The 27,744-nt window shown below is 37.9% G+C and overlaps 1 protein-coding gene across 2 annotated transcripts in view; it reads right to left on the bottom strand.

Annotated features, from left to right (window-relative positions):
* The window catches only part of efna5b (ephrin-A5b), a 137,379-nt gene extending 112,505 nt beyond the window's left edge, over positions 1 to 24,874 (bottom strand). The window contains exon 1 of one of the 2 annotated variants that reach the window (XM_038308158.1): positions 23,665 to 24,874. In XM_038308158.1, the coding sequence (XP_038164086.1) occupies positions 23,665 to 23,789 (125 nt within the window). In that variant the 5' untranslated portion in view covers positions 23,790 to 24,874. The remainder of the gene's footprint in view (positions 1 to 23,664) is intronic. The other variant, XM_038308157.1, reaches the window with a different exon arrangement.
* Between the last annotated feature and the right edge of the window lie 2,870 nt (positions 24,875 to 27,744).

Genomic DNA, 27,744 nt, shown 5'->3' with positions numbered 1-27,744 from the left:
CGTGCGATGAGGATTTAGCGAGGTGAAGAGTTTTTTCTCCGTTTTCAAAGATGTCAGCAGAACAAATATATAACAAAGAAAGACAGACGTTTTTAATTGCTGTAGTTTCACATAAAGTGAATTTGAAAGCATCCACAAGACCTAAAGGCACAACCACCTTAAGAAATTTTAATATGAATGAGGTGAAAGAAAAAAAATATGGTTTCAGGCCCCGTCCACACGAAGTCAAAACGAACACGAAACGCTGATATTTTCCAAAACGTTTGCCGTAAAGACGGAGACGTAAAATAAATGTGAGCGTCCACACGAATGCATGAAAACGCTGCAAAATGTATGCCAGGCCTGTAAGTGGCGCTGTGGTGCCAAAGCAAAAATAAGCGACGAAATGTTGGGCATGTGCACTAATATTTATACATGGTTGCCCTGCGGGTCCATTTTCGTGGTTAAGTGAAATTCAGGTGCTGAACTATGTCGTCGATATTGCTCTGTTCTTCCTGGAGATATTCCAGAAGAAGAAGATTCTGTTGTAAGCCCGACAGCAGGGTGAGTAGCATTAGCAACGGCGCCATTGTTGTTGTGATACTGGTCGCGCATGCGTGTGTAGAGGCGACGCTATGACGCATGCGTGTAAAAAAAAATATGCGGTTAGGGCGTAAAGATGGAAACGCGAAAACGGCGTTTCAGAATCTTCCCACTCTGAAGGCTGAATAAAAAAATGATCGTTAACAGACCCCCGAAACGCCGGCTTCGTGTGGATGAGAGGCTGGTTTGGTGAAAAATGTGTGCGTTTAGGCCAGGGTTCGTCTTCGTGTGGACGGGGCCTCAAATAATTTTTGGGAACCTGTTTATCCCCTAAATGGAAAAAAGTGGCAGTTGTCTGCAGAAGTTAATTAGTAGGAAATCAATGCAGAAAACAGAGTCCACCTGTGTATAGTTTAGTTTGTGTTTAAATTCAGTCGTTCTGTTAAAGTATTAGAGCTTTGTTAGAGAATAATTGAGAACAAACAGCATTGTGAGGACCAAGGAGCACAGTGGCGAGATCTGGGAGAAAATTATGGCAGGGGTATGTCCTAAAGAATAACCCAAACTTTGACATCTTGCATAGTTTTACTCAATCCATCATCTAAAAATGAAAAAGTGTTCTTAAAGTGGTGAAGTAGTAAATAGACTAGACTTATAGAGAGCTTTTCTAGGAATACAGACCACTCAACAGACTTTTACACCATTTTGCTGAAAGAAATAAAATAATGTAATTGCACAGTGCACAAAATAAAAAAATAAAAAAGGGAATTAATGTAAAATCTGGGGAATTTATTAAGAGGTTAAACCCACCAGGTATAACTGCCCTGAAAAATAAGAATGAACAAAAACAAACACATCAGTAAATAAAATTGATGGTTGGAACAAGTTGATAACGCATCAAACTACTCTGCAATCTAATTAGTGATACTGTAATAAGCTATTACATCATATAATACTGGCATTACATTAGTGGTGATGGGGACGTGCTGGAGGTCTGATGAGGAGAAAGAACGTGAAAGGTCACTGAAAAATGATTTATTGGATGCAGTCTCATTAGAGTGAAGGTAGGAATCATCAACTGAAATTAAAAAGCAAATCTGCTGTGTTTTATAAACTTGCGTCTGCATGCAGGTCTGAAATGGTCCAGGTCCACTGTGGGAATAAGACTTTCTCAATTAACTTCACAGTGAGACATAAAGGAGGCTAATCCATACCTGCCAGTGCCAGTGCAATGCCCCGTGCTGGCACACTGATCCTGAAAGTAAATAGGCATTAGAGCTTAGCCACAAAGATGCATGTTTACATACTACATCATATTGTTTGATGGCCACAATGCATTTAAGAAGGGTCTGTAATGTTTAATTTCATTCACCAGAACAGCAGCAGAGTTTACTTTAATATGAGAAGTATCCATCAAAGTTCTATTTAATAGAAGTATCTCCTCATTGGGAGTATCTCAAAATAAGTCGACATAAAAATAACTGCACCTAAAAGTATTCCGCTTCTTGCAATTCCTCAAAGAACAGCAGATGAGATGGGTGGATAGAACCAAAAAAAAAAAAAAAGGATGGTGCAATGGATTTGGCCCATGGGAAGAAAACAATAAAACAAATCCATGGAGAGCTTGTAAACGCTGCAATTTCTGTTTGATAAGAAGTATCTAAATTGGAAATAACTAAGCTTAAGCCAGTGATTAACCTCCCGCTATCACATATCGATCAGTGTTTATTACTTCTAAAAAGGGTGGTAATTGGGGAGAGTTTGGAGCAATCTCTGTCTGCATCTTTAAAGAATGGCTCCAGTAGGTGCACAGGTCATAAGAGTACCCATAAATTGGTTTTATGAGTTACTGAGACTGGTAATGTTTCTGCTTCATGGCCACGAAGTAGGGAATCCAGTGGAAAGTACTTTCAGGCATATTAAAAACACTGGTGCTGACAAAAGATTATAAATATGCAGCACCTTGCAAGAGTATTCACAATCCCTTAATTTTGTCAGATTTAAATTACAAAGAACACCATGAAGGTTTAGTGTATTTCATTGGGAATTAAGGTGGCAGGTCAACATATCAGGGCATCTGTCTAATAAGGAGAAAATGCATGATATTTAATATACATTTATAAAGAGAAACATCAAATGTGTGGTTGGTATCTATATTGACATAAAGTCGGGAATCTGCCAAAAGGGCACACTTACAATAAATACTCCAACGAGTAGTTTAATTTGAAATAAACACTCTGCTAAACTCTTTCTAAGATGTTTTTTTTTACCATTTCACGTGTATAGATTTAGTACCACGAAACCTTGAAATACAAAATTTCAAGCTCCCTCTCTATTCCTGGCTTGCTTTCTAAGCACCATTAGCCTCTGTCCTACCTGCTTGTGGATCTGTTTCTGCAAACTAGTGTCAACCTTTTTTTCACTAAAGATGCGTTCAAAACAAATGCCTTTTTATGTCCTTTTGTAAAGGAGCACAACAGAAGCAATACACAGACACATTTCTAGCAATCCCACGGGCACGATTTTTGTGATTCCAGCGCCACAGGAGGGATGAAACACCTGCGATGGATGCAAAGCGAAAACATAAAAGTTTCTGTCTTTTCAATTCATTGCAACCAATCAGGACTGGATGTGGTTGTTACGGACGGTGAAGGAGCGTTCCTGAGACTAAGCTTTTTATATGGAAGATAGAAAAAAAAATGCTGACATAGCATGAAGAAATGCTCTTAAAAGATTTGTGAGTGGCTTTTTAAAAAGCTGTTTTAAATTATCCCTTAAAAGGACTGTTAAATTAATTTATCATTTGTTCTGCTCTTTCTCCAAAGCTGTCCTCCACTAGTCTCCTGCTGTTAGCTTCCAAAGGTGGCCCTTGCCGCAGCCTCTCCCCTACTCTATCGCACTTTCTTATTTTTCAGCATTTTTTCATTTCACTGTCACAAGTACAGAGCAACGAAATTAACTCTCTGCATTTAACCCATCCCCTTGCGGAGCAGTGGGCTGCCATTGTGCGGCACCCATGGAGCAGTATGGGGACAGGCATTAGCGTGAAGGGTCTTGCCTAATGACTCACACTGGAAGCTCATTATCTCCACCTAGGATACGAACACAGGCTTCCTGTTTGCAGGATGGGTGACTTTCCACTTGAGCTACCCAGCCACACTTTCCCCATTCTCCTCCATTCTCCTGGTATTCTATGCCGCTGTTTTACTATCTTCCCTTAGCTCCAAAGTGCATCTCTGACATTGCCAGACACCTCTGCCCCAATCTGGTGCAACTCTGCCAGGGTACTTGCTCTGATCTTTCTGAGCGATTCTGCCCCAAAGAAGAAAAGTTAAAGATCCTGGTCAAGCAGAAGCACCATGGAAAGTGACTGTGATGGAGCAGCAGCTCAATCTGGACCCCCTGAACCAGAAGCGTCTCTGGAGGATTGAATGGGTGGATGAGGCATGGGGAGTGGTGCTTGTCACCCAACGTCCGAGTTTCTATCCATCGCCATGAGAACTGCATGTAGGTCAGATGAGTAACAGCACCCAAATAAGGTTACTTTGGTGCTGGAATCGGGTTCCGTCTGAGCACATTATTTGAAAGTGGTAACCATTGAAGAAAGTAAACTACCTATAACTAGCTACTTTTCTCGAAATCCTGCCTCTTTTTTGTTACTCAATAAAATGTGTAAATGGATGAGGAATAAACATCAGAGGGATAAACTTAAAAAGAACACAATTTAAAATAAAAAGAAAATATTTAAAAGACGGTGAAGAATGGTGTGCTATTAATGTTCTGCATGATACATGTATATCTTGATGAGTGAGCACACACCCTGTATTGTGCTGCAAGGGTTCTTTTCACAGCTCTGCAAAAGATTACCAGCTTTCAGCAGCATTTCTATTTTCCATTATGGTCTTCTCACCTTCTTGCGCCATTCGATCCCTTCATCAAAGGGAGCCACTTTGCCAAACATGATCCCTGTGTGTTGTGCGTTGATTTGGTTTCGAGAGGAGGATTAAACAGTTCCCATACCAACTCTCTGATGTGGACCTTATCTCAGGTTTCTCTTGACACTGCCAGTGCTGTGGTGTTATTAGGAGCTAAAGGGGCTTTGTTATGGAACACAAAAGGCAAAGCTAGGCAGCAGTTAGCACGGCTTTGTCAAGGGTTAGAGAGTTGTTGTATAAACTACACCTGGGGCCATGTTAACACCCTCACCTGAGACATATTTAAAGTTCACTGGAACAGGTCCATTCAACAAAGACAATTAATGTAAAAAAAAAAAAAAAAGTGAAAATAAAATACTGACAGAAGGTTAGGACGAAACAATGAGGGAAGATTAGAGATCCACTAATGAAATCCTGAGATGGCAATGTTCCTATAATCAGGTCATATTTGCAGATTAAATAACAAACAAATATACTTTTATCCAATAGGACAGAAAACAAATCCTACCCGTTTTAGGTCCTACAAACATGTTAATACACACTTTATGTACGATTGTTTATTAATATTAAACTTCAAAAACCAAGTATGCTAGTCCAAAATCTTTATTTTGTTATCTTAAAGAACATCTTTTAGGGCTTGTGTTGAAAGTCACAAAGTCCCTTGCAGACATACTCTTTCAAGATCTTCTGGTAGATAATAAAACATATAGTACTATCAATTGTTGAAAGTTTTAAAAGTCTTGCTTATTAAATTAGGAGCCTAAAACTCATCAATGTGAGGACACTTCCTCTAGTGCACTTAAAGTTCATGGATTTATTCTAATAGATAAGGTGTGGATAGTGAAATTTCACTTAGCTTTCTAAAATAAGAAATTGGATACTTAAAGATAATTTCAGCTAAGAATTTACTTAAGTTTTTTTTTGTTTGTCTAAGATCATGAACATGTTTAGCATCTAGCTTTAATTGTTCTGTTTCTTGCACACCCGTAAATCTGACACACAAGCAGCATTGCAAGTGTTAGTCCACTATGGTACTCGGGCTTAAAAAAACATCTTGCCGCGTCACCAAAGAGGTTTGTAATACTAACATCAGTGTCTACAGTTGCAGAACAAATTCTTTATCCAGCCCACGTTGGAAGATAAGTTAAGCTTCAGAGCCAATGTAAGTAAGTCTATATATGAAAAACTCCAAGGTATAACTGGCTTAAGTGAAAAGTTAGCCATGGTGGTACATATGTTTTAATTAAACTAAATGTTGCATGTTGAATAGCAAGTGTTAAGCTTTGAAAGGATATGTTTTATTCATAAATCTATTATTATAGTTCTGTTGTCAGTATTAGAAAAAGATACAAATTCCTGTTTACAGCAAATGTTATATTGTTCAGGGTGATATTGTATGCCTTGTTGCTATATATTTCTACCATATTAAATGGGCAAATTCTGCTGTTATAAACATTAATTTTTTGTTATAACTTTTAACCAAACTGATGAATAAATAACCTAAATATTGGATTAAAAACAATGAATATTTGTGTTTCTGTCCTCATATGTTTATCTAATAGTTTAGGAGCAAAAAAGTTTTTTTGAATTGAAAAGGTATATTTTGTTTAAATGTGGTTACCTATTAAAACATGATAAGTTGAAATTAATGAATTACAGATCCTGTTTTAAACTTGATTGAAAATCGTAATTGAGCATGTCTCATTATACTCTGGAGGCTGCTGCTCTTGGTTTCGGTATTGAAATGTCGTAATGTGAAGTTAGTGTCTGCCCAACCTGCCTCAGCAGGCAGCAGATAAAACAAAAGGAATTCTGGACAAGACCCAAACAACCAAAATCCTGCAACAACAACTATGATTTATGTTCCTCAATAACACTGAAGTGATCTTACTTCATTTTTTTTTTTTTCCCATTGTTGACATCCAGAACAACTTCAGGGGAAGAAAAAAGATCACATTCTAGGCCAGCTCAGGATCAGACCTTGTTAAATTTGGTCCCCATCTCTTCTGCCTCCCCCCCTCCCTCATCCTTTCATTCCCCTCTTATCCCACTACCCCGCTCTTCCCCGTTCAAGTCTGTCTGGCCTACACACGCAATCCTCACACTGGCTGGGCCTAAGCCCCGTAAAGGCTAACACAAGCTTGGTGTAAAAGCTCCTGTGCCCCCCTTTCCCAAGCTGCCTGACTACACATTCGCTTCGCATTACTTCTGCTATTCTAACTTTTCCACTTCTGAGCACTATCAATTATGCACTAGAATAACAGTGGGGCCAGGCCTGGCAGCAGGACATAAAGGGCGATTATGAGTGTGAATAATTCAACCATCTTCGTGCCATGTTCCTCCTACCACTGATACAGGCGGAAGGTTCTGAGGCTAATGTACAGAGGTAGACACAATCTGACCTAGACTTAACATACAGACAGCTCTTTACATTTCACTGAAGGGATTAAAGAAGGGTTTTCTTTTCTGCATTATTAAAGCTGCTGCCCCCATAGAGTCCGTGAAGGGTTGACATGCCCCAACACTTACACAGACCTACCTGTCAGCTGGCACCTTTCCTTTAGTTAACATAAAAACTCATATTTCATTACAATGTCCATTGTAAAAAGTCATTTTTAAATTTATGAGATCATTGAAACAAAATACATGTAGAGACATAATGATTGTTAGCAAGCCTTTTGCTTTATGTAACCAAGCATAAATTGTTCTACCATCAGCCACAACTATTTCTATCTTGGCTGAATTTTTATTGTTAACGGTTCTTCTAAGAGATCGCAAACGGCAACAAAGATTTCATTTCACCACCCAAAGCCAAGCACGCACTCTGTTCTAATGTAAGAAAGATGACACTTTTTGCCAGAGGCTGTTGGCCTACCTCAATCATTCACCTAATTAAAAATACCAGAAAAACAGACACCCTGTCAAGTTTATAATGAGGACAATGCAATAATAAATATAACAGTGGTTTCCTGTTTTTAAAAAACCAAGCTAGAACAACTTTACCACAAACCTCTCCACATGAAACTTTTACAAATATTATAACTGGTCCCTGTTAAGGATGGTTAAATATCTGCCAGCACCCAAAGCATCGATATAATTGGTATTATTTAAACTAAGGAACCCAAACTCTGGTAACAAACACACAATATAAATTATATTCATCTTTTTGCTTAGTAATTTAAAGCTCAATCAACTATGTATTTACATAATCTATAATTGACACAAATCAAATATAAAGCCACCAAAATTAAAAGTTTTTTAAGTATAAACTCAGTTGCAAATATAATTATCTAGATGTCAAATGTGTTCGACGTAAAAAGTGATTCCAGCTTATGACAAAAAAAAAAAAAGGCACATTGCTTTCCCCCCTAAATTTGCACTTCTGTTTAACATGCAAGCTCTAATCCTGGCTGGAATGTCTCCGGCCCTGGAGTCCTGTGGCCCCAAGAAACAGAGCAGCAGGTGAAACTACACTCTCTGGGGTCTTGTGCAACCTCACCACCACAGTTCAAAAGCAAACGTCCACCAGGGTGAGCATACGCAGGAGCCGAAAAAGTGTATTTTGTCAGGAATACCATTTTTAAGCCAGTAAAAAATTATGAATAAACATGTTTTTTTAAACCCAACCTATGACTTCCAAAGAGGCAATAACTTATCTTTTACATATATTGGTTGTTTTTTTGTTTGTGTTTGTTTTTTTTTTTGTTATTTACTTGTGTTACAAGCACATGTTCTAAATTTAAAATATATATATATATATATATTAAGCAAGGAATAAGGCACTTAAGCGCTCGCTCAATATGTGCCGTTTAATGTGTAGGTTTAAACAAATTAAGCTTAAGGTTAGAAGAAAGAAATCCTGAGCAGGCAGGGGGTTGAAAACTGGGGTGTAAGCAGTTGTCAATCAACCACTGCAGCCACAACATTGAGCCAAATGCTGATGGCGGGTGTGCCTGGTAAACTCAGCAGGACCTTCCGGTCTTAAAGACAGTACATTTACAGATCTGGTAATCCCAGCAAGAAAATAAAAGATGAGGGCAGCAGAGAGAGTAATATTCCACTCTAAGGGAAGCCAGAGAAGGAAAACTACTGGCCTATCTTCTTTGACTACTTAGCTGGATGGGGAGCAGACGGAGTGAATGTCGGGCTGGATTGAGAAAAAGAAAGGTGTTTACTGATTCCAAGAAAATCTAACTTGAGACACGATCAAGCTTATCGTGACCTTCAAAAAAAATAATGTTCAAAAAGCAAATCGAGAAAAATGTCTCTCTTGTGTCACTACAACTTTTAAAAGGCAATGTGATGACTGCCCCTTTTATAAACTTGTTTTATCCATGTTTTGGTTTCAAATCCCCACTGAGAGATTAAGGACTTTAAAACTTTTGTATGCATGACTATCCTAAAGAAAAACACACACACTCCAAAGGATGTGGCTATAGGCAGCCCTCATCACCTCTGTTTATCTGGAGGGCTTAGGCCACTTTGGGGACTCCCCTTAAGTCTCACTTATCTCATTAGAACCTTAAAACTGATTAATATGAATACCAGTAGAGGCCAGCTCAATACATTCTTAAGAAAAAAGGGAAGGAGGAAAGGATGGGGTAAAAGATTTTAGAGGAAGGGGGTTCAGTGTCTCCGGACAATGAGCTGATGGCTTTTAAAGCCTCTCAGTGGCTCTGGGTTAATACCCTGGGCTGCAGTCATGGGATAGGCCATGGTTCAAAGGCTGCTGCACTCTAAAGCTTGCTTGCCAATTTAAGGGGAGAAAATAAAAAGCTGAATAAATACCACAACTTCTGCAACTTTAACCTTACTAAAGAAATAATAAACTACCCTTACAAAGCTGAGGTGTGTTGTGTATATTTTTATATGTGGTGTAACAAATCCTCTGGTTAACAGCATTTTAGTCAATGTAGAATCCTTCATTCTAGGTTTAATTCATATGTCAATATTCCATTTTGATGCTTGTCTTAAGTGGCCCTAATTACCCCCAAAACGTTTCCAAATAAAATAAGACTTCATTAAACCCTGAACTGTGCTGTAATAAATCCCTATTTACATTATAAATCTCCAGTTAATGTTTGACTGATCTTGGGCAAGAGTCGTTAAAAACCTTTTACAACTAAAAGGAAGAAGGTTTGAATATTCTCAGTATTTTGGGTTTTGAAGTCGATCAATAAATGCAGACAGGACGTTTTGTACTGATCTTAATATTTTAGAGCCAATTGGATGTTTAGTAACCACTTCTTTTTAAATACTTTGACAATTGATATTTTAAAGTAATGTTCTTTATTTGATGACCCATTTTGAAAAATCTGCAAGTAGGGGTCTCCAAAAATCCATTTTAGTTTGACTATGAATAAAATCTATATTTTATAAGACAAATACTCCAACTTAGGTGTGCACCGATGACACGTTTCTGACCGATTCAGGAGGTTTAAAAAGCTTGATATGCCAATTTTGACGAATACATATTTTATTTTATAAATGACAGTTGTTATAAGATCACAAGACACATTTAATATTTCAATCTTATCTTATTGAAAAAAGGAATCAGTACCCGAGAAACACTAAAAACTTCTGAAAAATTTTTTTAATAAATTTAGAGCATTGACAGCAGGTGATTTTCAGAGCTTTGCAGAGGTATACAAGTTCAGTGAAAGAGATAAGCCAATCGTGAGCTCTCAAAATTAAGAAAATAGGAGCTGATCAATCAGCCTGCTAATCAATCGGTGCACCCCTACTCCAACTAATAATAATTTCTAGGTGTTGTCACAATAGCTGTAATGCCAACACCAATACAAATTGAAAAGCTGATGTCATACACTCGTTAAACATGAGGAGGACACCACACATATGGTTTGAGGCACAACGTGCCGTAATTTGACTAAATATCCTTAGGTCATTAAGACGGCACAAGAAGAGAGCCATCTATGCTAAAGTATAAGCCCAGAAAAAGTGATTTTGAGGTAAGTTTTCCTCCATATACGGATTCACTGATATAAAACTTTCACTCTGATATTGACATCTAATATAAAAAATGTGGTCATGGTCAGCAAAAGATAATATTGATATGATATATATTATATATATTTCCAGGCATATTAACATAGTCAATTAGATACATCTTGAAATAAGGTTAACATAAAAGTCCAGAGTCGAAGCACCTTTAAAACAAACAATAGTTAAAACTGCAGAATGTTTGAAAACTTACTGTTAAATCACATGCAGTTCACTAAGAGGCAGAGGGCAGTAAAGTCCTGGTGTGAAATGCACACCACAGTATTCAATAATTCATTGAGTCTCTATGGATGAATCCAGCAAAAACACAGAAGGTTTTGATGATTTACACCCTTTATGTCACAAAATGTACTTAAAATTTTTTTTAAAGAAATAATGAAACTGTGTAATCAGAGATATCTGCTTGGCTTACCAAGATACGCCACGGTTTCACTGCAAAAGTATTAAAAACATTTTTATGGGTATTAATTTCTAAAGATGATAAATATCAACAATATTCACAGTTGAGTTAAAATAGCTAGGCATGCGTCTGAATTTACATTTCTAATCAAAGAATGGGATGATGGAGATAAATTGTTACTAGCCTACTAACTAAAACATATATACACTATATTGCCAAAAGTATTTGCTCACCCATCCAAATTATTGGAATCAGGTGTTCCAATCACTTCCATGGCCACAGGTGTATAAATTCAAGCACCTAGGCATGCAGACTGTTTTTACAAACATTTGTGAAAGAATGGGTCGCTCTCAGGAGCTCAGTGAATTCCAGCGTGGAACTGTGATAGGATGCCACCTGTGCAACAAATCCAGTCGTGAAATTTCCTCGCTCCTAAATATTCCACAGTCAACTGTCAGCTGTATTATAAGAAAATGGAAGTGTTTGGGAACGACAGCAACTCAGCCACGAAGTGGTAGGCCACGTAAACTGACGGAGCGGGGTCAGCGGATGCTGACGCGCATAGTGCGAAGAGGTCGCCAACTTTCTGCAGAGTCAATCACTACAGACCTCCAAACTTCATGTGGCCTTCAGATTAGCTCAAGAACAGTGCGCAGAGAGCTTCATGGAATGGGTTTCCATGGTCGAGCAGCTGCATCCAAGCCATACATCACCAAGTGCAATGCAAAGCGTCGGATGCGGTGGTGTAAAGCACGCCGCCACTGGACTCTAGAGCAGTGGAGACGCGTTCTCTGGAGTGACGAATCGCGCTTCTCCATCTGGCAATCTGATGGACGGGTCTGGGTTTGGCGGTTGCCAGGAGAACGGTACTTGTCTGACTGCATTGTGCCAAGTGTAAAGTTTGGTGGAGGGGGGATTATGGTGTGGGGTTGTTTTTCAGGAGCTGGGCTTGGCCCCTTAGTTCCAGTGAAAGGAACTCTGAATGCTTCAGCATACCAAGACATTTTGGACAATTCCATGCTCCCAACTTTGTGGGAACAGTTTGGAGCTGGCCCCTTCCTCTTCCAACATGACTGTGCACCAGTGCACAAAGCAAGGTCCATAAAGACATGGATGACAGAGTCTGGTGTGGATGAACTTGACTGGCCTGCACAGAGTCCTGACCTCAACCCGATAGAACACCTTTGGGATGAATTAGAGCGGAGACTGAGAGCCAGGCCTTCTCGTCCAACATCAGTGTGCGACCTCACAAATGCGCTTCTGGAAGAATGGTCAAAAATTCCCATAAACACACTCCTAAACCTTGTGGACAGCCTTCCCAGAAGAGTTGAAGCTGTTCTAGCTGCAAAGGGTGGACCGACGTCATATTGAACCCTATGGATTAGGAACGGGATGTCACTTAAGCTCATATGTGAGTCAAGGCAGGTGAGCAAATACTTTTGGCAATATAGTGTATAAAATAACTGTTGTCTATAAACAAATTGGTAATAATTAGTTGCAGCCCTACTTAAAAAGTGTTGATATTCTGGCTGTGCTATAACATCTTATTCCAGCCTTATTTGTCTTTTGTGATGTAAATTGCTTGTGCCGAATAAAGTTAAAAATAAACCTGACCAGTAAAAGTGGTGCAACAATCAGAAGACAGGGGGAAGATGGATTTTATTAGGCATCTTGGTGGATAAATCTCTTTCATTTAAGGGGATGCGGGAAAAAAAATGTGTATGGTTTCACATACGAATACTAAGCACCCTGTACAAACAAAGATTGGCATGCACTCAAACATGCACATCAACACACACACACAAACACACACACTATCCAACTTCACAAAACGAGAAAACTATTAAGCTGTTCTCGGAGGAGCAGGCTCAGAGAAATGGGTCAAGAATAGTGCTGTGCTCTGCTATTGTAGTGACTCTGTGTTTCTGCTGCTTCATTAAAGAAGAGTTCAGCTCAGGACAACTCAAAAAACTACGCATTAGCCTGCACACAAAAACACACAAGATGGACACAAAACAAAACTCTTGTTCTTTTGAGCATCAAGGCCAATTTCCACCAAGGATGATGAACTGAATGCAGTGTTACACATTTTAAAATGGGATTTACCAAACATTTAAATCTAGAGACTTCTTAGAGTTCGCATCAGACAAGCTCGTTCTGTGAAAGATGAGAACAGAGTAGGAGATTTTGTTTCTTTTTAGAGCTCTTGTACTGTACTAGTAAATTAATGATAGTCATTTATTTGAAATTGTTAATTGTTTATATTGTTAATAATAAAGGTCTGTCAGTAATTAGTTTCTATATTCTAAAAGACTGAAAACTATTCAAACTAAAAGATGAGCATGACAAATTATACTGTATTTGTTTTTCAAATTATTTGAAATATGATATGCATAATGAGCTAAATTATTCATCACACTGAAATAAATACATCATTTTGTGAGTCTTTCCTTTGGAACTATTTCTGATGACAAAACCAGCTCCTTTTGTCATCACTGCAATTTGTCCCTGCAGCTGATATGCAGCATTTGGAATAAAACCCTCCATTAAGCAGCTACACTGCACACGTCTTAGCTTTCTGACTTTGTTACTGTTGGAAATACACTTTCAAGGGCACAGCGTGCAATGTATCACAATAGGGGTAGACTAAGATGTAACTTTGTGTTGACCAGTGCATTACTAACCCCCACCACCACCCAGTAAACACAAGCCTGTGTGTGGCGGTCCTTGCTGTCAGTGGAAACAAAACAAGGGTTTAAAACCTGTGGGGTTAATCCTATCTCTGCAGAAAACAGCTCCAGGGTCACTAAACCCAAACCGTGAAGACAACATCTCCTTGGGGTGAAGATGCAGTGTCTGTCCCCTGGAGAAATGCCACCAACCAACCAACAAACCAACCGTGGTCACCGCCGGGAGGAAGGCAGCCAACAAACTGCATGCATCTTTAAGCCTCGACAAGGACAACCAAGGAGGTTAGAGATTGGGAGGTTTGGAGTTAAGAGGAAGGAGGACACTTGGAAGTGAGAGGAAAAGGGCATCCTTTTTTAAGACTCTCACTCCTACCTCCATCAGACATGGAAAATAGACTAAACTTTGTGCTTTCAGTCATATTGACCACTCAGAGCATTTTACACTACCCAGTCACACTAACCAATGCATACACATTCAAAAGACTATATGTAGATTTAGACTAAGACTTAACTTTATTTATCCCTTTGAATTACTCCTTCAGGGAAATTCAAGTTCCAGTAGCTTATATAAAGGGCAAGATGCCATTAAAGATAAAAATACAACAGACAATATAAAAAGAGTGTATAGACCAAAAAAAAAACATAAAAAAAGATTGTTAGACAACTTGTGGTTAAGTTCCTTGCCCAGAAGCAAATCAACATGTGAATCCGGAATTGGACCGACAACTTTCACATTGCAAGATGATATCCAGTCACCCAAGCACATCTAGTTACATTGTCCTTTTCCTCCCTGTCCAGAAACCAAACGAAAAATACATTTTCCTGCTTTTTCTTTCTCTTTCAACTATCTACAGACGGGCCATTATTACATTCTCAAAATTAAAAACTAGAAGTTTACTTATAGAGCTTTTGCTTTTCTGACAATAATAATATTTTTTTTTGTTCATTTTATAGTGTTTTATAATAAAAAAAGATTTATCCAGTGAAATTACTTAAACAGAAAACAATACTAAACAATATCCGGAAGAACAACTTACCCATTTTTTTATCCACCAAAGAGTTACATAAACTTAAAAAAAAAAAAGAAGCAGATAACATATCAGAGATTGTAGAGGCAGGTTGATATATGCCAATATTCCTATTTTGGCTGATATTGGACCGATTTCCCAAAGATTTTTTTAACAAAATTGTTTGATATGATTATGCTGCTTCTATTTAAAACAAAAAAGCAACAATTGTAAGTATTACTGAAAAAAGTACTACATTGATTATTATGGTAATAATCAACAAAAGTTGTCCAATCCTTTAACACAAGTGCATAAAGCTTTTCGGGCAGATTCTCCAGTCGTGCAAGAATTTTTTTGATCAGGTTGACTTTCAGCCAGATCCTGGGTCGGGGTAAAGTAGGGCAATCAGCCTCTCAAGACCACCTCGCCAACAAGGAATCGTAAGGTCAGGAGAAAATCAAACAATTTCATAATTTAGTCGGCAGTCATGAGATCGCATCACAGCGTCGGGCCGCAGAGCGTAAGAACATGCATTGTGAGCTGTGAACCTTTAAACCCTGGGGTTTCATCGTACAGCTTGAGCTATAACTGAGTGCCACGATGGAAAATATCGCAGTGTATGCCCTGCTCAACTTTCATGTATCATTTTAATTTTGATATAAAGGCTGTAATTTATTTTGTGTGTAATTTTCAGCTTAAATAGATGTCATGTGCAAGACATATATTTTTGCTAATATGTCTCACAGAATCACAAAGTATCAAAGCATGTCGCTTGTGGCCTACAAAAAAACCTGGGTCACTGGTATTTATTTGCATCTCTGTGAAAAGGACTTGAATTAATCCTAGTAGAAATAGTATGAAAATTTAAGTAGCTTCAAAAACATAACTTGAAACACTAATATACCATTTCAATTTAAAATTAGCACATGCCTACTCATGCCATCTGCCCTCATTTTTTGCTTTCCCTTTACCTAAAATGCGCACATCACCTGAAGCCCAGGGTGTTCAGAGTGGAAAGAGAAAGCAGGACAATGGCCGCCTTTCAGGCTCACTGGGGGGAGGGTTGTGAGATGTATGCGTGTGTGTCTGCGTGTGTTGGGGTGGGGGTGTGGGGGGCTGCTTTTATTTTTGTCAATTGCCTTTTCAAACAGTGTAATGCAGAAATATTGTTATTGGCAGGTCTTTCCACCAGCTCACAGTGAAAAAAAGAGAAGGTGACCTTGCTTGACTCTTTGTTTATATTCACGTCAGTGTCGCAACAGTGTTTAAGAAAGCACAAAAGAGTTTGAGAAAAAGATCAACCTTTTTCTTTTTCTGTCAATGTGCATTAGAGAACATTTCATAATACCGAACACATAGAGGCTTAAAGGGTGATCTTTGGCAAAAAAAACACATATTACTGGCTATGTGTTTTCCAGGGCATATATAATAAAATGCATATAATCTGATGGAATATTGGACCACACAACCATGCATATGTGCGATATCAGACTGTCTGAGAAGACAAATTACCTCATGAGTCATTTATAACTGGCTAAAACCATCAATTAGGTCTTTATTCACAAGCTGGAGATGTGTTCTCTTCTGGGATCTATTCTCCACACTGCTGCCCAGCTAGAAAAACATCCATTCACTTGCCCACAAGCCCCCCTCATGTTAAATAAGGAAAATCACAGTGTACGGTCTGAAGTCAGCCTAGCATGAAAGGAGTTATCTGTGGAAAATGTGGCTGTCAAAATGAGCGGTCTCAAGCGTCCACGTCAGATATTCCAGTCAAACGGAGCAGTGACGAAAAAAAAAAAAAGGGAAAACCAACTCTTTGGGCACTAAGCCATGCAGGTCTAAAGCCTGCAAATACAATGGGAAATTGACCATGAATAAGATCAACAAAAGGAATAGTTTATGCTTAGAAAGAGTTTACATATCAGTTGTAGATCCTAAAAATGTTTTTCTCCAAGAACAAACAATAAACTGTGGGCAATCTGATGTCTCTCAATAGCGCCCCTCTCTGGCTTGAGGAGATAGAGCTAACCTGTAAGCGGCTGTTGGAAAATCTCCATCTTACATTCGAGAGTGGACAAGTTATACATGTAAATTGCATCAGTATTTTTAAGCAGATATGAAAACGCAGCTATGGTAAAAAGTGGGCGGAATTTAGGTCTCTATATTTGTTAAAAAAATAAATAACTGTACAGCACTTTTGATCACAGAAAAACATTGCGTTCTAGTGTGGTGACTAACTGCATAAGCAAGGATTTTTAAATATATGTTCTTAATATTTGAATAGTGTGAGAACAAAAGAAGGAATAACCAAGAACAAATGCATGCATCTGTTAGAGGGTTGACAGGCCAACATAAAACAAAGAAAGTGGAGCATTATTTTTGTTGTTCACATACCAGAGTATAAGTCTTCCATCAAGCTTTGCCCACATGTACATTGCATAAGACAGTTAATATTTTATAGCTTCAGAGTAGAGCCATATAGAATGCTACCCCACGGACTGAGCGCCGTGGGCTGAAAAAGGGAGCTAAAAGACAGATCGCTCGGCTGATAGCAGCATTTCAGCACTTGATCTGACCTTGGAGTGATTACTCTGAAAACAAAACCATGGACATTTATGTGTTGGGAAAAGCAAGTGAAACATGTACGCCAATAACAAAGCAACAGTTCATTTTTTCTCTCCAGAAAATAAAAGAAATCTACTTTTTTATGAATGAGCACTTTTAATACTATTTATAGTGTTTAAAACTATTAAATCATGTTAAGCTTGATCTGGCTGGGCGGTGTTAGAAAAATCTTGAATAAACACATTTTTATTTTTGCTTCATGGTTTTTTTTTTTTTTATACATGCTGAAAAAAAGTTCTTCAAGTTGCTCGAGCAAGGTCGCAGGAAAAGCTTTTAGTCATTAAACGTTCTAATTTTCCAGTCTGCACACACAGACACCCACAAGGAATCTCCTCTCTGTTCAGTTGCAGGGTGCTTTCTACAGGATTAGCATATCCACAACTGCAGCCCAGCCACCAAGCACCCCAGGCGACAGGGCTGCTTCTGTCCGCCGCGTAGCACCTCCACAAGGGTCACGGCCAAGAGTCCTCCCCCCTTCTTCCACGGCACACCGAATAACAGCTGCTCTGCTAAAGCACATTGACTGAGCATTGACTACTGCCTGTTAGACTCATTTTCAACCTAATTGTCAACAAAAAAATAATAATCATTTAAAAAAAAGCACATTCACAGGTCTAGCAAGAGGCTATGAAGTGGCATAGAAAATAAATTTTTTTGCAACATTGTTACAGTTGCTGCTGGCGTTTTTTTTTTCCTTGTATAGTGTCATGTTTTAATCTTTTACGGGTGGCTGATCATTTCGCACTACAGTCTTACGTTTGGCTGCCATTTGTGTGGCAAAACAAAAATGAAAACTCATGAGAAAATGTAAAGAAAAATAGAGAAAAGGAGAAAACAAAAGTATGGAAACACTTAATATATAATTAATATTATTGTTTGTTTTGTTTTTATCACTTTTTTTGCACCAATTATTATAGGACATATATATCACCTCGCAACCTAATATATTTCTGATTTTTTTTTTTTTTTGTAATGGCACAACATGACAATTGAAAATCTCAAAAAAAATGATAACTTGTAATAAAACAAATAAAAGAAAATGTATTTTTATGCGCTATTTGAAAAAGAAAATGATACATTTTCAATAGAGCTGCTAAAAATAAAACTTTAATTTTAAAAGTTATGTTAGACCTATTACATGTATTTATTGTCATAATGCATAGATATAAGCAAAAATATATAATGAAATATAACTTAGTCTTTCTGCTCTTACAGAGTAACAGCAGTAAAACTAACAGGATAATTGGATGTGCCATGAGCCTTGTAAGACCCTGCTGTTGGCTGTAGAGCAACACAACATATCGAATAACAGTTATAACCTCAAAAAACATCCAACTGCTAAAAGACTGCTTGGACAGAATGTTATATAGGATCTTACATTTCAAACGTCCCATATTAAAACTCTGCATTTCTGAAATATGATATCTACTTTTAGTGCCCGAGATGTTAACAGAGAGCAGTAGTAGTAAACGAAGTGAGCAGTCAGAAAAATATTACTTTTTATTATACTCATCAGATGCATTTTAAATAATAAAAATTACATTTCTTCCTGATATTATGCAGCATGAGAATTTTTTTACAGATAGAACAATGTCCTTCTGTAACTCCTCCTCAATTGGCCAAGAAACTCTCAAGATTCCAGCAATTTAAGCAGTTTTCTAACCATTACTTTTCGGAATCGTAATACTGTAAATCAACACCCACATAGTTTCTAGACTGACCTTTGCAGATTTTTTTTTTTATGACAAATACAAAAACAAAAAATATGAGTATCTATTTGTATCTTTGAATGCTCAACGGTTTATGCCCAGTTAGACCCATGACTCAGAATTACTTTAAATGCACAGTCACGCTTATACCCAAAATACATGCACAGATGAAGACAAAGCAGACGTGACTGTAAGAATACACTACGTATAGTGAAAAAGGTGAAGCAGCTTTTACAGCCATATTCTGCAGCAAAATACGAATCACCTTGCAAAATATGCTTAAAAAAACCTCCATCCATCGGCTTATAACACCATGCGCTTCAAGGAGAGTTATTAGTTGCTACTTTCACATTCACAAGCCAACTTTCTGCTTCGTTACTTCTTGCCCATATGAGCATGACCTCTCTTACTGAGAGTGAGTATGACCTCTGAGCTTTCTTCCCTACGATTTAAGTGTGGAGGTCCTCTGAAAATGTCTAATTGTACTTTTTTTTTCTTTGTGCCTGGCAAGGGATGGAGGCATGCAAGGGAAGAAAGAGGGGAGAGAACGACAGAGAAAACCGCTAAGAGCTACAGGGCAACACAGCAGAAAGGAGTGGAGGAAGAAGAGGAAAAAGAAAGTGGCATCTTTTTACAATCACAACCGAAACATAAAGATAATTCCACCTATTTCCTTACTCTTAGTCTAAATGCATGAGATTAAAGAGAAATTAAATGTTTGCTTTTTTCTTTACACCGAGTTTTCAGTAGAATTTATATGACTCTTAACAAGCAGGGTTTTTTTTTTATATTAAACTTGTTTTTTCTTCACAAAAAAAGAAAAGAACAGAAAAGGAAAGGAAAGGAAAGCATGTGTGCCAAGGAGACAGAAAACTAGGGTATTATTCAGTATAACACAGTTTGCGAGATCCTGGTCCCACGCTGTAGTTGTGAAACACAATGTTGGACTAAAGCCACCAAAACAGCAAGCAACTCCACCTCAGCCTCAGTCAAGATTACCGACACAGAAACGCAAAGCAGAAACAGCCGCTGGGGCACTGCCTGCACAAATAACTTCAACCCAAACTTATACTTTATATCATTCAATATTTCTTCTTATTATAAAAAAAAAATTAATTAAAACCCTTTAAACACTAAAAGCTTTTTAATGTAATTTTTGTGCTGTTTTCAATTTCAGCTGTATTTTCCATATCAGAGATAAGAACAAAATTAAAAGAAACTGCCATCTTCACTCCCCTCCATGGTTTATTCTCTTGTCTATATCCAAAACAAACTCACTCAACCATTTTATGGACAGATAGTGTGTACGCTCCTGTAGTCCCCACGTAATGCTTTAAACTCCTAATTACACATTTAGTAGTACACATGACAAAGTTTTATTAACTATTCAAGATTCTGCATTGGGATTTCCTTCTGTTCATTAAAGAGGAATGAGTGAGCAACCACTGATGTATTGATGGACCATTCAACTTTGTCCTTGACTGGCAAAAAATGTCCTCCATGTTTAGCAAATGCATCTAAACCACACACTTTCAGCATTCTCAGTCTATAATCAAATAAACCAGCAGCATTTACTTTGATGTAGTCTTTTGAGCTTGTTAAAAGAAAAATCTGATAAATGTAGAGGCCAAGTTTAAATGGAGATATTTGCAATTACGTCTGTTTGATTTAAAACTACTACATCTATCAAAGAGTCGTAACTGCTCACTTCTCTTTTCCATTATGTTTCCTTAAACATAACTGAATCAGCACATCGTGCCTCAGAGAATACCAGAAATTGGTTTCTGACAAGAAACACAAAAAATTGTGCATCTTTTAGAAATGATGTAAATGTGAAGAATCCAATTTAGGTGCAACAGATTATACAAGAAGGATTTTACAACAATACGCCTAAAACCAGAGAAGGGAATTGGTGGATTTTCCCTTGACTGGATCTGATCAGATAAGTAACAAGAAAACATGTTTAGTTTGTATATTTCATTTCATTAAATGCATCAAAACTAAAAAATGCTGATTCTCAGTCTATAAGAACTTCTAAGCTTGTTTTAACTATAAAACAACCAAGATATAAAAAAAAACATTTACTTTACTTTCAGTTGAGTTTGAAACCACTTAATGCAAAGCCTATTGTCCTCTGGGTTTTTGGTACCATTTTTAAGTGGAATAATGTTAAATAAAACACTGAATAAAACAAAACTGTATTTTTTTATTTCAGCTTTTAATTCAATGGAAATCTATCTAGGTCGCAAAAAGCCTTATTGGTGCACCTGTAAAGTTTATTCTTTTATGAGAAAGCTAAAATTAACTCTAATATTTAGCCTGAATGATTATATTAATTTCACAATTGTAGAGTGAAAAATATTCCAAAGCTTTAAGATGAAAAAGAACAAGCTCCAGGTGCATATGGTATATTTGCAAAGAGTATTGTTAGAATAAAACATAAATTGAGTCATCTGCTAATATCTTCCTAACAAATCCCATGATTAGATATTTTCTACCATCATGTGTATCATGTGGATCTCGCTCAGTGTGTTTGTTTGTTTCCATGAATCCGAATCAGCAATGCTCTCAATGAGACCATTCACCCCGAGTGAAAGAAAAAGAGACACAGCCAAGTTCCAGGTCTGTACCAATTTTCTACAGTAATACAGCTGGAGAGGGACTCCATATTTATTAACTCGCACATCAATACGATAAGTTCACCAACTTTCTCGCTCTGTGCTTTCAAGTTATCTCCCTGGCTCCTGAGCCGCTACAGGGTTCAGAGGAAAACAAACTCCACTTAGAGTAAAGTAGTACGGACTGAATTTTACAAAGCTGCAGCCTCCTAGAAAACCTGTTTTTTTTTTCCTCAGGCGAATTTCAATCTGAGAAACAGATGAGGCTCAGGAAACTATCTATTACTCAGGTTTTACTGGAGTTCAAAGAAAACAGAGCATATAGATCAGAGCCGTTAATGGGTCACATCTGAGATTAACAGCAATTTATTGAATTCTCCCATTTTTTTCTCTTCCATAGCAAGTGGGAAAAATGTTGGCACATGTGGAAGGTATTAAGGTAACTAAGCAGCCCCTCAACTCAAAATTCTGTTTTTTTGAGTTAAAAAAATAGCACAGCCCAGATAATGTGTGCCTATCAATAGTAGGCATCAAGATCTAACTCAGCAGTGTATTTACTTCCATTAACAAACAGTCAGGGCAAGTCTGCGTATAGGCACCCAGACCACACCAGTCATGCTCAACGGTTTATCAGGCTGGGAATCTACACACCCAGCTCTGACTGACCCCGACTCAAGCCGAGGGCACACAGAGTCGCCTCTTCCTTTTTACTCTCTGCAACCGATTTCAAGCAATAAATAGTGTTTTTTTTGTGTTGTTTTTTTTTTTTTTCTTTAATCTCAATGTAATAGTTGCTCAACAAATTTAGCGTGTGCCATTAATGACTATGCACAGTAGGAGGTTTATTTTAGTCAACAAATAAAACACTAAGTGCTGGTGGCTGTTGAATTAAAGGTCTTGGTAAACTCTGCCAGGCAGCGATCAGAGTTAATAAGCAGAGGACAAGGCTGTACAGTGTGCTCTATGAGGGACTTTTGGAAGGAAATGCTGTCTGGACAAGCAGTTTACTCAAGCTTGAACCGGAGGGAGAAACAAGGTTTCACATCTGACAAACTTTTTGAAAAGGCAGGTCAGATTAAACAATCTTTGAAGACCTTTCTGAACTTCAAGTTAAAAGTGATAATTTGCATCAAACAATTGTCTTATTTTTAATTAATATGTATTTTTCTTTAATATTCTGCTCTTCTGCAACATGTGCCGAATAACTTTTTAAAAGTTTATTTTTTAGGAAAACATTAGAACCTTTTGGGGCAAGAGAGATTTAGTATATGTAATTGTTTGCTTGGACTTGACTCTTCTTAACAGCGATCCATTTTAACTTTTATTATTTTCTTTCTTATTTTTTGTGTGTAAAAAAAGGTTTAATTTTCCACAGCATGAGGGTGATTCAAAGTAATTACTGATAAGGCACACAATTGTTCTGCACAGTTTAAAAAAGAAAGAGGAAAAAAAATAGAAACTATGTAATTATCTGAATAAAAACAATTATTCTAATCTGATTTTGCCTTTCCTTCTTAAAAGATCTTTACAGTAAAACAATTGTACGGGACTATTTTAGGGTTGTTGTTTTTTTTTGTGTTTTTTTTTTTGCCTAAAAGGAACTTTTTAAAGTTTTTCTAAGAAATAAAACTAAATATTTGGACTTGTTTGTTTAGATTTTAATAAGAATTAAATGTAACAAACAATACTATGAGAGTACTTAAGATTAATCACTTTTTTGTTCCTGTCTCAGCCTATGCAGTTTGACTTGAATAGACTTGATAAAGCCGAAAGGCCTTCGTTTTAAGTGCAGCCGAAAGTTTAAAATAATGTAATCAAACTAAGAAAATAGGATCTATATAAATGAGTTGATTGATCAGAGCTGATAATGCTGCAGCGGATCTGGGGGACCACTGGTAGAAAGGAAAGCGACGCAAACTCATATTTATTTACGGTTCTCTCCTTACGGTGCCGCGCGTCTCGCAAAAACGCACAGCCCTCATGCAGTTTGCCATCTGTTAGATGTCTTTTCCTATCTGTTCGATCCGCACCAAGAGAATCCGACTGTGCCGAATAAAGCCTGATGTTTCATTCAGAGCAAAGCGAGGGAAGGAGGAACACATCTGCCTGCTCCGTGCGCTGCTCCAGCACTTACTTGGTGTTGGTCCGGTTCCAGAAGACGGCGTAGCGGTCGGCCACCACTTTGGATCCGGGCTCCTGGCTTAGAACACACATCAGCAGCATCAGGCAGATGAAGAGGATCATTTCCACTTGCAGCATCACTACACCAAAAACTTGGATAGTCTATTCCGCCTCAGTGTGGAGTCAAATATGGGGATGTAGAGGGGGGGATGCCTTAACCGGGACAGGTGACCTGGTCGCGGTCACATGTGGACCCGTTTCCCTTTAGAGGATCTATCAAGGTTACAGGAATGGAAAAGAGAAAACATGCGCAAGTAAAGAGGAAATTATCGTTCACTGGTGGGGACAGATGAGGTGACACTTGCGCAGGTTGAAGGAAACCTAAAGTTACTAAATCAAAGGCGCTTTATTTGTAGCTGGGTGGTGAGGGGGGGATCCAGACAGAATATGTCTCCCCCCTCCTGAGATGTAGAAACAAGTGAGACAAGCGCAGAAAGCAAAGAATACGAAGAACAACACTTGGTGTCTCCTGTGGCGCCGTACAGTGTCAAACCCCCCCTCTGCGCTTTCTGGGTGTAGCCTGTGTCAGGGCCAAAGTGACAACTGCTCAAGCCTTCGCTCCAAACGCAGGAAAAGAGTGCAGATTAGTCCGAGACGTGATGGAGAGAGGGGGGCTTAATGTGGTCCAATGACGCTGCGAGGGCGCACGTCAGATGTCCATGTTATTATCCCGGTAACTTTCTGAAGCCATGCAGTCAGTCAGTCAGTGCGTGCCTGGGAGAAAGATGAGTGGCAGCGTTAGAGCGCTGCGTAAAAGAAACCCAAAACAAACAGGAAATAAAACGCTGTCATCCTCTTCTGTTCGCAGTGATCCGCCGGAGGTGTCACGGCCTTGGCGGGGAGGAGCCCGACTCTGTGGTCGCGGTCTGTTTTCTTTTTTTCTCCTCTTTCTCTCTCTCTCCTCTATAGACTCTTGATTTTATCTCCGCATTCCAAAGTGTCCTCCTCATATACAAGCCATCGCATTACGCGCGCAAGTGGAAAAACGCAGCGCTCTCCCATGTGCGCACTCCTTTTTTTTTTTCTGTTTTTTTTCTGTTGATTTTTTTCTTCAGTTTTTAGGGGTTTTGGGGGGGAAACGCCGGTACCCAGTGATTCAGTGAGGAGGAGGACAGAGATGGCAGCTCCAAGCAAGCTCCAGACGCCGACTGAGAGTGGGTTTGGTTACAGTGGAGCGGGGGATAGTCTCATTGGTGTGCGACGATTTGAATGGGCGTGAATCCAACGGGAATAAGCCCCGCCCACTTTTTAAAGTCGAGGTAATTCAATTAGAGAACGGTAGAGCTGGAAGGGGGAAGAGGAGAGAGGTTCTTAGGTCAGGGAGCGCTTTTTAGATTCTCTACTGACAGGATCCACCAGATAAGCTCCGTTTGGTGCTATTTAATTACAAGCAAATGGACTGGGCACAGCACAAAAAAAAAAAAAAAAAAGGGGGGAAATGAAGGCAACAGAACCTTCAGTAAAAATGTATTAATATCAAATTTGTAAATATTCTAGCCCTGCATAGTTTATTACCTCATTTTCCACTTATCAGCTAATATTTATTTATTTCCTCTATTATAGTTATAATTTTTTTAATGTATATCTATTTGAATAAGGCTATTGTAAAAATATTATTTCATACTGGATTAAAACAAAAAAAAAATTTTTTAGTTAGTGGACTTATAAATTTATTATTTAAAGCAATGTTATCCAATATGTTTTATGTATTTATATTTGTATTGATTTTTTAAAAATAATTTACCCCTGTGTTGTCAAAATATTTAAAGTTATTGCCCATATTTTTTACTTTGCCGGCATACGGTAACGGGTAAAAATAAATAAATATTGCCATTCATATTTAAGCTTTAAAAAAACGATGTCAATATGGATGTCACTGTTTAAAAGAAACAAAACCTCAGAGTAACAGCCTGAGCCTGAAGTCTGTTTGTGCAAAAAGAAGGTGTGCGGTTTGCCACAAGGACTCCATGTGGTTATTGCAGAGCAGCCGTGTTGAAAAGCCGGGCTGATGGCTTCCAGTATACTAAAAGCCCTGTAGCTGTGAATCACTGATTCGGCCTTAGACAAAAGTAAGCTATGATCATCTGTTGTTGAAATACTCATTTAAAGCCTCGTAGCATGGAAAGAGACCCAAAGCAGAATTTGGACTGCAGGCTCGTTTTGGTACTAATTTGATGCTTTGCATATTGTGCATTTAATGCTGTGGCTGTTTTGATATAAGCAATATGGCTAAATGCCAAGGGCAGCAGAGACAATTCTCAGTAACCCTCCACTGAGTTATGTTATGCTCATGAAGTTAAGAGCTGTTATTAGAATGTGGTTTAAAAGTTTCCTTTTGGAACAAGTATAAGGTTTGACTAGTTTAGCATCAGCATTAACTCTATTTTCAAACTAGAAATAAACATGTGCCTGGTATCTAGTTGCAAGATTAAATGTTTTCTTAAAACCTTGTTCAAAAACATTTTAAAGAACAAGTGATACATTATTACACACATAATGTATGGAAATCACTTTAGTAGATCCAATTATTAAATTCTGAAAAAAAAAAAGATTACAGCGTAAATTAAGTTTTTAGTGAGTGAAAGCAGAAGAGATGTTTAAAAAAAACTTTAGTTACATTAAACAATAACTTTAAATAAAGCTTTGAAACCATTATTGATTTTCTTTGTATAACCAGTCAATTTTGTCTGTTTTTTATCTTGAATAAAATATCAATAAATGAAAATAAAAACAAAGTTGCTTCTCAGTCATGTTAGGAGAGCATTCAAAATTATCCTCAGTCTTAACTAAACTCTATGAACACATCTTAAGTTCCATTTTACATCTTGGTATTTATCTTTGTTATACTTTCAGAATGACATCCTGTTATATTTAGACTTCAACTGTGTCTTCAATATGATGGCTGCTGTTGGCCATCAAGAAACAAAAAAAGAAAAACAGAAGGAAAGTCAAAGTCAGGCTAAGAGGGGAGCTAATATTTCAAGATAATCCTCTTGACCTGTTCTCTTCCTCTTGTGTAAACTGAGGACTGCTCACTTGTAGCTATCACCACACACACTGACAGGAGGGGCGCTCTTGCTGCAACTAGACACTGATACTACTGCCGCACCACACAAACTCTGGGAAATGTCCCTTTTTCTCTGCAGAACCTGCATTTAAGAGAAAAGACACCATCAGCCACCAGGCGTGGAGGAATGGGAAGGTCAGCCCAGAGGTTAGTAGACATGGTTGTTTTCACACCTACTTTACAGCCATGTCTGCATTCTTCTCCTGGTTATCCTCATCTCTGTCTCACATGCAGTAAAATAAAGTTGATAACACTCACGTTCAACTGAATATCCACTCAGCAAACACCCCCAACTGCATTCAGTTTCTCCCAATATTTGTCATCCTCTTCTCAACTTCCTATTACAGGCTAGGTGTGAATTTGTTGATTTTTATTTATTTGGATATTTCAGCAGAGCAGTTGAAGTATGTTTCTATATTAGGAAAAAAACATAATCTTTTCTATTTGACTGTTTAATGAGAACGAATATAAAAAGTATAATATTTTATTGCAGGAAGATAACAGTTTCTAACACTAAAGTCTTTTAGGGCTTTTTGGGTTTTAATTTCCCTATGTTTATTTATATGTCTTCTTATTAAACAGTGCAACTCACACTTTATGGAAGCAATCATTTATTCCCAATAAAGCAATTAAACTCTTCACATTTTTATAGTACACTATGATTTGAGTCAAACTTTTTGGTAATGTCTCTTTGATAAAGGATAACTGGCTTCATCAAGAGCTTGAGTTTGATATATTGAAGTCATTCTGGCCAAAAATGACAAGGATCTGGCTTCAAGCCTGAGGTTTCTCCCTTCTTAGATTTAGTGATCAGCATGCGCACCCACCCAGGGTCAGAGGGAGGATGGGATGGGGGGAAATTAGTGTCAGGCAGGTGAGATAATTTATTATTAAGTTATTAATTTATTTATTAACTTTTATTAAAATGACTTTTCTTTTCTGATAAAGGAAGTTAGTAAGTAAATC

Source organism: Cyprinodon tularosa, unplaced genomic scaffold (genome assembly GCF_016077235.1).
Source record: "Cyprinodon tularosa strain WSP-4 unplaced genomic scaffold, ASM1607723v1 ctg63, whole genome shotgun sequence".
NCBI lineage: Eukaryota > Metazoa > Chordata > Actinopteri > Cyprinodontiformes > Cyprinodontidae > Cyprinodon > Cyprinodon tularosa.
The sequence above is the reverse complement of the archived record's forward strand: the minus strand, read 5'-3'. Positions and strand labels throughout refer to the sequence as shown.